This window comes from Lepisosteus platostomus, chromosome 1, assembly GCF_059453375.1.
Source record: "Lepisosteus platostomus isolate fLepPlt1 chromosome 1, fLepPlt1.hap1, whole genome shotgun sequence".
Lineage (NCBI taxonomy): Eukaryota > Metazoa > Chordata > Actinopteri > Semionotiformes > Lepisosteidae > Lepisosteus > Lepisosteus platostomus.
The window spans coordinates 77,058,519-77,071,733 of NC_142611.1; the positions used below are offsets into that span (position 1 = coordinate 77,058,519).

General features: G+C 42.8%; 1 protein-coding gene across 1 annotated transcript in view; it reads left to right on the forward strand.

The window, feature by feature from the left end:
* poln (polymerase (DNA directed) nu) overlaps positions 1-13,215 on the forward strand; it is a 148,495-nt gene that overhangs the window by 133,834 nt on the left and 1,446 nt on the right. Inside the window, exons 25-26 of the mRNA XM_088638186.1 lie at positions 9,195-9,262; positions 11,489-11,550. Of these exons, the coding sequence (XP_088494312.1) occupies positions 9,195-9,262; positions 11,489-11,550 (130 nt within the window). The remainder of the gene's footprint in view (positions 1-9,194; positions 9,263-11,488; positions 11,551-13,215) is intronic.

Here is a 13,215-nt window from a genome sequence, read left to right on the forward strand (position 1 = left end):
GCAAGGACTCCAGAATAGGAGTATTGTGAACACTTGCACTAGACCTGGTCAGGATTCTGGCTGCTGAATTTTGGACATACTGCAGTTTGTTCAGAGTAGATTTAGATACCCCAGCGAGTAGAGCATTACAGTAGTCAATTCAAGAGAACACAAATGTGTTGATCAGCTTTTCAGCCACAGTTAATGATAGCATAGGGCGTAGTCTAGCGATATTTCTAAGGTGAAAAAAAGATCTTTTGACAGTATGCTGCACATGTGGGTACTCAGCACCATAATCATAATGATCAAAAGTAAGAACATTTTAGATACATTTGGATTCATAACAGAATTTAAAAAGTAGGAAAATCAATTGTACTAAGGAGAATGATAGTTGCAGGCTAGGAAAAACAGTGAGGGTTTGTGACTGTTATTTAACAGCTCATAAGGTCAGAGGAGAGTATAGTGGGGTGTAAACCAGTCTGGTACTTCAAGACATACAGCTGCTGCACAGCTTCAAGGATAATGACGATGTTTTCAAATCCATACAGCAGAAACATCACACTTAGCACCTTGCAATGCACATCCTGATAAGGGTTCTGTAGAACTATACATGACAAAAAGTAACAAAAGATTAATCTAAGAAACATTCAGGTTTACTGTGGGAGTCATGCATTAAAATGCTCAAGATACAGAATTAGAAAGAAATATCAATTCCAAAACTATACTTTTTTTAGCCTCCTTTCAACCTAGAAGCTAAATCAGCAATTCTTATGTTCACACTAAGTCGATACCACAGAGCAAACACAATTCCTGATATAGACAGAAACCGGCATGCATGATTGAAACAGTAAACAGAAAGCCTAGACAACTACAATCATGCTGTCCTGGTAGCTTTCATGGTCTCTGAATATGAATTGGCAGCTGCAGTACACTTTATTAACAGCAGTGTTTCATCTGAAACACTACGGTTTTAATGTGAACTTGCTTCCTTGTGCATTCATTGGTCCCGTCAGTGTTATCATGCGGTCAAATCAAGGCCACAGTGAAAGCAGTAATTACAGTGAAATTCCCTTTTTGTGTCATGTGTGACAAGGTACAGTATAAGTGAAAACATATTTCGCCACACCATTGCCTGAATCTTACATTACTCCAATGCCTGCCTGGAGAAATTAGGGAGGTACGGTATATACAGTACCTGTGCTTTTCACTTAGACATACAATGTGGCTTTTTCCAGATAGGAAAGCCCTCCTTGACAGCAGTTTTGTGTAAGCCTCTTATTGATCGCTTTTAAAATGTTATACTGCTGCTCTGCCTTTTATGCACCAAGCAGTCTCTTGGAATATTGAACTCAGTATTCATTTCTAAAAGGTAATTGTGGTGACTTGCTTTCAGTCTCTAACATCATAAACCCATGCGCTAGATTGCAGCAGTTTCAGTTAATGCATGCATGTTATAAAAGATCAGCATCACTCCTCTCTCCCCTGCAGTATCTCCTGTGAGGCACAGCATGAATATGATTCCTGGGAACAGGATCGGGAGCTGCTGCCTCACGAATTGACATATCTTTCCTATACATCGCACTCAGGCCGAGTCCCGACGTCCGGTTTGCTTTTTTCACCCTACGCATGGCGTGTTTTTGTAAGGCATTTGTTTCCAAAGCTGAATTTTGTGGCATAATGTTAGGGTAACTTTGAACTGTGGGTGAAAATCCCTGGGTTACCAAAATGCAGTATCACAGTAATGCAGTCCGGTACGGTGTGATTCAGCTGTTCTACACACACACAGGATTTTCAGAAGGATCAGTAAAGGGGTGATACGGAGTAATCATACTGCTGTGGTTCACACAGCTGATCTTTTATCCAGGAAAAAAAAAACCTGCCGATTCTGTAATAACGGTGCAGCCTAGCGAGATCTGAACCTGCTCTCTGCTCTTCTAGTTTACTGTGCAGGAATAACCACAAACCTGACGAAACACCTAAACAAAGGCCGGCAAGGTCTTATCCTGCCAGTTCCATTGTAACTATGAGCACACCCCTTACAATATTGTATTTCAGCATGCTGGGTATGTGTATTGGCATTGCATAACTAACAATTAAAGGTGATCATACCTGTTGCAAAGTCAGTTTTATTGTTGCAGATTTACCAGGATAAAGGATCAAATTGGAAAGGAAACACAGAAAAAAGCTTTAGATCTACTCGTATTGCAGTCAAACGATTCAACAGTCCGGGTTGGAGATGAGGAGTGTTGACCTCGGTGATGTAATGTAATTCAGGCTTTTTGTCTGGCAGTGATTTACACCTCTTCTGATCCCTGCAGTGTGAATCCCACAAATTTCCCAATCTATGCCTCAGGCATTAGTGGGCCACACACCATCTAAGAAAAATGCTCACACCAAAAGGATGCCAGCCAGAGAGACAAAGTTCAATTTGATTTTGGAACCGCCTGGAACTGCATTACAGTTGTTTTCATGTCTTGAGGGAAATCCATCATTGATAATCTGATTTCATCCTGAATCAGGAGGGTGGTTCAGTATAGAGACAGAATGAAAAGGGAGTTCTTTGTGCATTCAGGTCTGTCTTAAGGAATCTCGTGTATTATGCAAGTCGGATGCAATTTCCTCCATTTGCACTGTATATTATATGCATATTTACCTAATATGCATATTAATCTCCACCCTGGAGGAATTCTGAAGGGCATATCAGACATGGTTCTGTCATAACAGTTATTGATTTCAAAACATTTTCCCTTTGTAATACCCTTGCTGTTCACCTCATGCATTCCAACTAGAGATTCCCACTTTTCTCCTTTCTTGAAGTGAGTAGTTAATGGTTCAGAAGCTTTCCGTTATATTGAAACCCATTCCAGTCTGTTGCTAGGCACTTCCAATGTAGTTTTAGGGAGAAAGTGTTATATCATGCTTGATGTTTTGGTCATAGTGTAACCTCTTTGTATAACGTTAACAAGAATTAACAGCAGTTCTCCTCACTTCACCAAGTGTTTATATCCCCTGTGCCTGGTGGGTTTGCTGCTTGTTTGAGTTTTGAGGAGTCTCTGACTATGGTCCTAGACACCTGTCTAGGTACAGAGCAACCACTAAAATGTCCACATATGACTAATGAGTAGGCCAAGCAGCAAAAGCACAGGTTCAAGCCTGGGTCATGTCACTAAGATGACTGTGCTGAGGATTCCTCAAGCTGTGCTGTGCAGTTCAGTACTACAAGAGCAGAACTGGTTTTTAGTCAGCCAGAGATCTCTACTTTCAAGCAAAGAGTAACCCCTGTTAACTCCTTTTGCCGCTCCACTAATTGGAGTATTAACATATAATCTTTGGCAGCTGGAGGTTTTCAGCTGTTCCAGGGCTTATGGGAATGTCCAACACTTACAGGCTGGAGGAACTGAACTCCTTTAGTCTTGAACAGAGAAGGATACGAAGGGACTGGACACAAGTCTTCAAAATCTTCAAAGACTGTTAAAAAACTGACAGTGAAAACAAGCCAGTGGGAACTATATGGGAGTATAGTTTATAACTGAGAGCAAGAGGCACTGCTTTATGCAAAGGGTTGTGGGAGTATGGGACAACCTACCCAGCCTTGTTGTTAAACCTAATAGCCTGGCATTTTTAAGGAATTAGCAGGATCCTTGGATCAATGACTGTAACTACTAGGTATCCAATGGGCCATCTCTTGTTTGCAACCTTTCTTATGATCTGTAAATCTCCCACACACTACCCCCATTTACCATCCAGTCAAACTCAAATAAGCACAAATAAGTGATCTTCTATAAAATCTTTCAGCCACCTGTTGAAGTTCATCTTATGTAATGTCCACTGTAAACCTCGGTGTTCGTGGATACTTATTTTTTAGCAGCCTCTTCCACCTTTTGTTCGCAGTGGAGAACTGCCACCTTCCTCAAACGTCCCTCTTCATCCTCTCTTTCAATCCTGCAAGGATTCCCCCCACCTCCCTCGCTGATTCCCCACTCTAGGTTGTGTAGGATGAGAGAATTACTTGCATTCCTTTCTTCGTAACAGAAACCAGAAGCCAAAGGAAATCCTGTGTCCTTTTCTCCACTCTGGTCAGTGCCGCCCCCAGAAATACACTCTGGTAGGTCAGCAGTGTTTGCACTCCCAGAAGCTGGACTATGGCATCCGGTCCCCCCCGCTCGCCTTAGCTCACCCCCAGAAAACGCGCTCCTGTGTCTCGTCCACTGTGCACGAGTCTCGGGGGCAGTGTGGGTTTCTGGTTAAAGAGTGTCTGTACAGGACCTCTCTCATCACGAGTCTTTTGTGGACTCCCAGCCAACCGAGGTCTTTCAGCTTGTTGTCCATTTCCATTGGCTGTGTCCTTCCCCAGATTTCTCTGGTATCCCCCAGCGTCTCTCCAGCAACCAGTCCCTCCCTCACTTCCTTGTACGGAGATCTGTGGTTGTTTCTGGCTCCACCTGACAGCGTGAGTGTCGGGTCCCGGTCGTTTCTCTGCCTTCGGTCCGGTGTTTGACAATGGGATCAGGTGGCACATCGGCATTGAGAGCCACAGCCTGACAAAGTATTGGAACTTTTGTCTGACCGGGCTCTGTAGCGCCTGGCAGAGGTTGCGGAAGAAGATGCAGTCCAGCTTCAGGAGAAGTGGGGTACGTCTCCCCCTCCACTCTCCACCGCCTGGCTCATCCCGTTCCTGGTGATGTGTTCGTTCCTCCCACCCCAGACACATTTTCCCAGACACAGTTGGACACCATTCCCTCCGTTTTCCGCCCTCAGTCCAAAGACATACCGCTAGGTTAATTGCCTTCTGGGAAAATTGTGCCTGGCTTGAGTATGTGTGTGTGTTTGCGTCTCTGTCAGCCCTGTGGTGTGTATCCTGGCCTCGCACCCACTGCTTGCCAGGATAGACTCCGGCTCCCCTGGATCCACCATGAAATGGATAAAGACGGACAGATAATGTTACAGAATCCATTTTTTGTTGGAAAATCCAACAAAAAATAAATTTTCCATTAACATTAAATCCTGTATATCATGGCACGTATGATAGTAAAGTATGTCAAGAAGGTGCTTGATATATGCAAGGTTTAAGTAATGCCATCAGCAAAGCAAATACTGTAGGTTGTAAGCTCAGGTGTTTATTTCGATCGACGCGCAGGCTTCAATCCGTTTCAGATTGTTCCGGGCTTCGTGGTATCCATGGAGACCAGAAATCAGCAACAAGATGAGCCAGCGAGCCTCCGACAGCCCTCCTGCACGCACACAGAGCCCGACTCGGCGACTCGTGCGGGCACACTCGTCCCCCTGCACATAAACAACGGGACAATGCAGACGTGCCAGCGCGCACCAGGGCACGCCCACCCACATGCTGCCACACTGCCCCAGGCGAGCCGCCACTCGCCTCCGCGAGATCCCGCACGTGAACGCACACAAGCACAGGGCGAGCAGAGGGGGGCCGCCATGAACCTTTCTTGGGAAACTCAGTTCCTCACGGGGGGCTCTGACAGCGCAGGGGGGCCGGGAGAACGAGCCCTTCAAAGCCTAATTTTAGTTTCTGATGGCTTTGGATAGGGAGGCACCCATGGTCGTGGCACCACCTCTGCATATCATGATGAATCGCAACCCCACTAATGTTCTGGGTTTGTGTTTATTTGGTTATTTTTGTCGAAGGATCTCTGTTGGTTTCCAGAAGCCCTTTCATATATCTCACCACAGTCCTCCTTGTGGTGGAACAAGCCTATAAAGAAATGAAAATGCTGGTCTTTGCTTTGCTTTTGAAGTTTCCCTCTTGCAGAAGCTGATGCAATAATTATAGGAAGTGCTTGATTTTTTCGGCCTGTTTTCACACCATCCAGCAGGGTGTTTGTTAAGAATATTTTTGTGTGCGCTTCATTGTGCACTGAGAGCGAGTCGCAGTGGTTTTCCACTTGCAGTCGGCTTGCTGTCTGTGTCAGCCCTTTGTGGTCCCCGACCCTATTAATTACTGCCCCATCTCTCGCTGGAGCCTGACTGAATTAAGCTTTAATGTAATAATCTTACAGTAAGACCACTTTAAGCTGGAGATGTCTGCACAGCTCAGATCTCTACTTAGACATTATTAAATTAAGTACGTTTAGCATTCGATGTGATAGTGTAAGTGTGCACTGCAGAGAAAAGAGATGGGCTTTGGATTTTCTTTCCAGTGCGGGTCTCTCCTATCTTTTTCAGCAGTTAATGAAGCCCCTTGTTTCCAACAGACCTCAGCAGGCTCCTCTGTGATAACAAATAGCAATTTGGTTTTTTCTTTAAGAATGGTTCTCTTTATACCCTGTTTGCAAGCTGCATTCACAAAGTGCCTGTTTGCACTGCATCACTTTTGTGAATCATGCATATAAATGACTGTCCTCTGATACCACCATGCACCAACTACAACTACTCAAATGGCAAAGGCTGGCAGAGTCTATTTCCAGGCAACTTTGACAGGAGGCCAAGACAAGGCCGAAAACAGGTGTTGCAACAAGAAGGAAAAGTCAGTCACTCCCTGACACTGTCCTCTTTCTAAAGTATAGATGTGTAGAATATTACCCAGTCCTTGCTGAAAAACAGCTACAGGAGACCTCCTGAAGTTTTGACTGATACAACTGCAATAATACACCAATACTTGATTTAAGCTCATTAGGCCCTGGACTTATCCCTGTTTGAACAGCATAAAGCAGACTGTGAGTTTGTGATTTTCGGATGTCATGACTAATCCATGCCATGATGTCATGAAATACCTTTTCTGGACTGATCATGACAACAGATTTGTGAAAAACACTCAGTGATCCTTAATGTTCACATTCTTGTTAAGTCCTTGGCCGCACATCCAAAAGACATGACCTTGGTGAGCACACTGCCTCCTGGCTCCTGACTGAAGCATGGTCAACCACTGCTCCCTGCAGCAATCTGTTGATCTGTCCCATCCCTAGCTCTCTCAGAACATCTAGCCTCTGAGATCCAAGACTAAAGGTGGAGCTCTTGCTGACTGTGCCTCAGAGCCAATATTGCAATCCTTTTCTGTTAGCAATGCACTTTGTTCATCATGTCCTATCTGGCATTTGGAGAAGATGCATTACCCAGAAAAGTGTAAAATTGTGAAAAACCATCAGAAAAAAAATAATTTAAAAGTGTGTTTCATCAGCAGTGAGACCTAGAAGTAAGCATATTCTGTTTAAGTCAAGACATTAATTCACAAGTATTCAAAAGTCCCCAAGTTGAAAAACATAAAAAGCTGCAGTAGTAATCCTACTGGGCATGAGTTTCGCAGGTACCACAGTATCGCAAGTTCAGACATTGGGTGTCTGCGCTTGGCTAAGGATCCAGTGCTGTGTGGCTCCCATCTGTGGGATTATAATTAAACGCCTATAACTCAGAATCCCCCCTAGAAGGTCAATGTTAAATCGCTGGACTTTTCTCACACATTAAACCTGTGAATTAGTCTGTGTAAGGATCTCACCGTGAAAAGGTCGAGCTGTGATATAAAAAGCAGCTCTCAGCTTCTTGTCAGCTCCTGTGGATCATCCTGTCTGTTAGGACTGTGTGCAGACTGTGATGTATTGTGGAAAACAGAATGGAGATCCAGCATCACGCACTGTGCTTCAGAGGCAAAATGCCTCAACACCTATAACTATTATTCTCTGGCACTAATGTGCTGTGATACATTAAAAGTGCTGGACAAGGTTTTTTCTTAAAGAAAGCAGACAACGTTTGAGATACCAAACCTCAAATGCACAGCTGCTTACTGTAGATCCTTTCAGTATTTTACTAAAAGGCTTTCAGTTGCCACATCTGTCAGCAAGGAGGACTGTAGGTCAGCACATGGACGTCTTTCTGGCACAGCTGGGAGCTCTCAAACTGCCCTTCACAGGGCGTCTCGTGTAAGGAAGACTCTTTAACTGATTAAGCTCACTATTTAGACTTCTTTTTGCGAGGTAGACTCGTACTTCTAAAAAACACGGCGTGCAGGGTGAGGGGATTGACTGATGCAGCAAACTGATTTTAGGATATACGGATGAAAGCCGAGTCAGGGTGATGACAGGTGTAAGCAGCTCTCAGCAGAGCTGACAGGTGTGAACTACTTGAGTTTTGTCAGTATCAGCTGACACTTTTGTCTTTTTAAAAGTAATGGATTTTTTTTTTTTTAAAACAAAGTCACAGTACTGGTAGAATGGAAGCCTGGACAGACGGGAGAGGTTCAAGCCCGGATTTGACCATCGTATTCGATTCCCGTCCTTACTATTCCCGTTGTCCTGTCTTTGTGCAGCTGCTCCTGTAGGTGTTCAATGGCCAACTAAAAACACATCGTCGTCTTGTCAATCTCCTAGTGCTGCCAGGGCGGGATTGATACTGCAGGGCTGACCTTTTATCACTCAGCTTGAGGGAGTCTTGAAATTCATTTCAAAAGAGAGACATGTTTACAATTTACAATTAGCTCAAATCTCATCTCCAGCATATCATAACGTGCTAAGGAGAAACAGGATATGAACACAACCAGGAGAACCGGAGTGTCAGAATGGCTACATACTATGTTTATTTTTTCAATTGTCCATTGAGGACTCTTGACAACGAAATACATCTCCTACATAATAAGAATAGTTGCAGACATTTTAAAGTGTGGTTGATTATTTTAAATAGCATTTGCATTGCGTTTTATTGGATTTGATGTCATTCCTCTCTTCCAAGAGAAAAACTGAATTAGTTGCCAGACATTTTCCTTGAAGAACCTGCTCTTTGATGACCTGATTGTGCTTTCTGTACAATCGTATTTTGCTGCTTTTATTGCACGGGTTTTTGAAAACGCTTTAGAGATGATGCTTGCCATCAAAAAGTGCCAACAAGACCATTTTGGTTGATTGACTGCAGTTGACCTTTGCGACATCAAAGTTTATCATGCTAAAATGTTGCGATGTCTTTCGCTGACAGTGTAAGTGTGTGAAATTGACCAGTTTCGTGCTCTGTTTTCATAGCAGGTGTACCTATACGCCATTTGAATGACAGCACAACATAACATCCTGAGGTCCAGCAGCTGCATATTTGGAAGAGAAATATCCTATCAAAGTCCTTTCTGTGCAGTCAGTGCTATAGATAATTGTGAAACTTCACAGTTCTCTTGAAATCCACACCAATCAAAGCACATGTATACCAAGGAAAACCCTGGCCCACCGACAGAGGATGAAGAATGAGCTGAGTAATGTTTTATGTCTGATCCTCTTTTGCAGGCTGATTGCTCAGATACACGATGAGCTGCTGTTTGAAGTGGAAGACTCTCAAGTTGAAGAGTTTGCAGGTGCGCTGCTACTGTATATGGAGCTTCCTTTCAGAAGGAAATCTGCTGTGACTATGCAGATTTCTCCTGTAATTATTCCTGAAACGAAGACTGCTGTTATCCCTAGAATCTTTCGAATTGTTCTTTCTGCGTTGATGTAATATATGTACAAACAGGGATCATGCTGTTGAGACTTGACCATGTGAATTGCTCACCCGGCATTTATCTTAAAACATGGTACAGGGTGCATCTAAAACTCCAACCTAGCAGGGAAATGCTTATTTTTGTAATCAGTTTTTATTGATACTTTGAGAGTTGACGCCTCTGATTTCCTTTAGTTCTTTTTACATTTCCTTCTTAACGAAGCTTCCTGACAAAAAGCACAGTTCCACTTTTCAATGATTGGTGTAGGACTGACTGGTAGGTCTAGGTTTCTGTGGTGCGGCATCTGGAAGATCTTCCTAAATGATCTGATTAAGAAAAGAAGTAAAGAATTGTGCTCTTGCTAAAACCAGCTCAACAATATCTCACTCTCTCTTTGCTTAGTTTAGAACAGACAATCCTCCATAGACAGGATAATAATTGTTAATATCTGTTTCAATTGTTTTTTAAAATTTTGATAATTTCCAGGAAATCTTTTTCAACTCTTTTGACCTGTAAAATAAAACATGAATTTAAACACACTGCTATCATGATTAATTCCAGATGCATTTAAAAAAAAAAAGAAATCGAATGTAATTTTAGCTTTTTTTCCCTCAATCCTGATTTCAGTTTTACAGAACCACAGTTCACCAGCAAACATCCATCCATCCATTTTCTAACCACTTTATCCAGTACAGGGTCTCAGGGGAGCCGGAGCCTATCCCTGCAATCAAGGGGAGAAAGGCGGGACATCAGTAATACCTCCATTAATCTTGCTGTCATATTTAAATCCTCAGTTTGCATTGGGCAAAGCTAATTAAGTGCACATGTAAGGAAGAGAAATGGATAGCTGTGAGTCTGGGGTAAAAAGGCAAAGAGGATAAAAGCTGATAAGAAAACAGCCAGTGGCCATGAAAACATCAACACCCAGACCCTGGAGAATTCAGTTCAAAAGAAAATAAGAACCAAATAAGATGGACCGTTGTAAGAAAGGCAGGCGTTCTTTATGTACTCATCCACCTGATACTTTTTGATGTGCATGCTAATATACTGTGTATGGTAATACACACTGCTGCTGCATTTACTTTCTGTACTAATTATTTCTGAGTTACTCACGTGTTTTTCACCCCTTTCATTATAAGCAAACGGCTGCCGCAGTATCACCTGCACCTTGTGTCACACTGATAATCCCCACCAGTGTCTCACATTCCTGCACACAGAGTCTTTTTAGACATTATTGTGGATGGAGGGCAACATCGAACCTGACTGCACCCCTGAGGCTTAAGCATTTTGGGTCTGCTTGATGGACAGTGGGCCCTGTTCCATATTTCCACTGGGGGTGGCTACCACAGCCAATGTTTAGCTCAGGTTTGACCCTTCAATGCACCCCATCTATTCACATTTCAAAACAATCTGATAAATATACCTTGATTGTTTCTTTGTTCTGATACATTAAAAACACACTTCAGTTCAGTGGGCTTTATGGGCATGACAGATGAATTAGGTTTATTCCATAACTGTCCTGCCTAATTCCAAGAATTGAGAATCGGGTCTACGGATGCACTGCGTTAAGTGGTGCTGGGAGAGCCTTGTGTTCTGGGGAGGAAGGGTGCTGGGAGACTGTACGTCACTCATAACAGTCCCTCCTTCACTCGCTCTGATTCCGCGCAGGTCACTGCTCAACAGCTGCAGGAGCTGGAGCAGCACGTGACCCCCAAACACCTACAATCAGATAAAAATGAAATCTAGTGTAAGCACAGACAATATCAACCAAGATGATCTTATGATTCCTAATGTCCTTGGACACAAACCTCTCAAGGTCCCTCTCAAAAGAGCATGAAACCTTTTTTTTTCCCCCACACAACAGAGATCTAATGTCTCTCTTGACGTTATGCCTTCTGAATGTCCCTCATGCCCTGAAGATATTGCACACTCGCAGCTTTCTGACATGGGCAGAGGTGTTTCTCTGAAAACACTTGTAGATTAATGGCTGTTAGGATATTTCATGACAAGGGTTGTACATGCAGATGCACCTGATTTACAAGGTCAAAAGTTATGATGTTCTTGTTTCTGTGTTTGTTACCTGTCTTTCTTTCTTTGCTGCAGGAGTTGTACAAACCACTATGGAGTCCTTGCAGCACATTGATTGTTTTGGAGTACATCTGAAGGTATGGCATCATGTTTACTGATCTGCTGGTTATATGATCATATACAAAATTCTCTAGCAATCATGCAGTTACATCATGGGTGTTTTAAACGCTTTTCAGCCTGTTGGGACGTAAAAGTCATGTCACAGGACACTGGGTTGCAGAATCCAGACGGGGACGGGACAGAGTCAGTCATCTCGGGCGTTAGACGGGAATTGTGTGGCAGTAAAAACTTGAAGCCCTGCCACATTCAATGCAGAGATGCGTACTCTGCAAAGTTTCCATTTACATGAATGAAAGAACCAAAAATAAATGTTTTAATTGAACTCTTGAATCATTGTTTGTAACTGAAGCATTATCTCGTGTATCCCACTTGCCATCCTTTAAAACTGAAACTTCGAAACCTTTTTGAAGGAATCCAGTTTCATGGCTAGATAGCTTGTTCCAGACTCCCACACCCCTTTGTATTTAGAAGTGCTACGTCTTCTTAGTATTGGATGCTCTTCCGCACACTTTCCACCTGTGTGTTCTGGTTTGTATTTCACTTCTCATTCTAAGGACGTCTGCTGGTTTGGCTTTGTCAGCGCCTTTGAGGATTTTGAATTCTTGTGTTCTGTTTCGATACCATTTGGCAGATGGTTGTGAGGCCTGAGACACAGGCCATGGGAAAAAAACACATCTTACCCAAAAAAGTGTGGACACTAATCAGCAAATACGATACTTCACCTCAAAGCATAAACGTCTTTTGAAACACCGTAAAACTGAACCAGTTTCACAGTCACAGCAGTGAATACAGTAAAACTTTGTCTAATATCTGTGTAACACATGGAGAGGAGAAAAGTAAATTCTTACAGCTGGGGTGCAGCTTTCTTTTCCAACATACAGTATATTTGCTTCTTTATTGTTTAATTATGAGTTATTTGAGTCATTATGAGTTAATTATGAGATTTTTAAGTGCTAAACAATCCAAATGCCCAAGCTCCAGAGGTTAATCTTAACATTTATAACACAAAACCATCTGTGAGCAATGCATGGTCATTAAGCAGTCTATAAATCTGCCTGCACATGTGTTATTAGCACCACAAGGTCTTGATTTAAAGGCTTCTTATAATAAATAAACACTGCTTGATTTTACTCTTAGGGGAAAAGGGCTAACTTCAGCAATACTCGGGTAGAAGTTGCTCTTCAAGGAGTAGATTTGTGGACTGGAAATTATTTTAATAATTAATTCTCCATAGACAGATATTTAGACAGACGTTATAGATATGAATATTAATTATCTCTTTACTGTAACGCAATACTTGGGAGACAAATTATTTGCTAATTCCATCATTAGCAGATATTAGGTAAAATGTTAAGGTGTCGCAACTTCATGCTAATTAAGACCTGTAGCAACTGCCTGCTCTTAAGAAATGTCACCATAACAGGGGAGTGTGGCTAAGGATCTGTGCCTGTGGCTGGAAGGTTGCTGGTTCAAATCCCATGGCCAGCAGAGGAATTCTACTCCGTTAGGACCCTGAGCAAGACCCCACCTGCTCCAGGGGAGCCATATAAATGACTAACTCTGTGCTCTGACCCCAAGCTTCTCTCCCTGTCTGTGTGTCTCATGGAGAGCAAGTTGGGGTTTGCGAAAAGACAAATTCCTTGCAATTCAAATGCAAGAAGTTGTATAGTCTTTGAAATTGT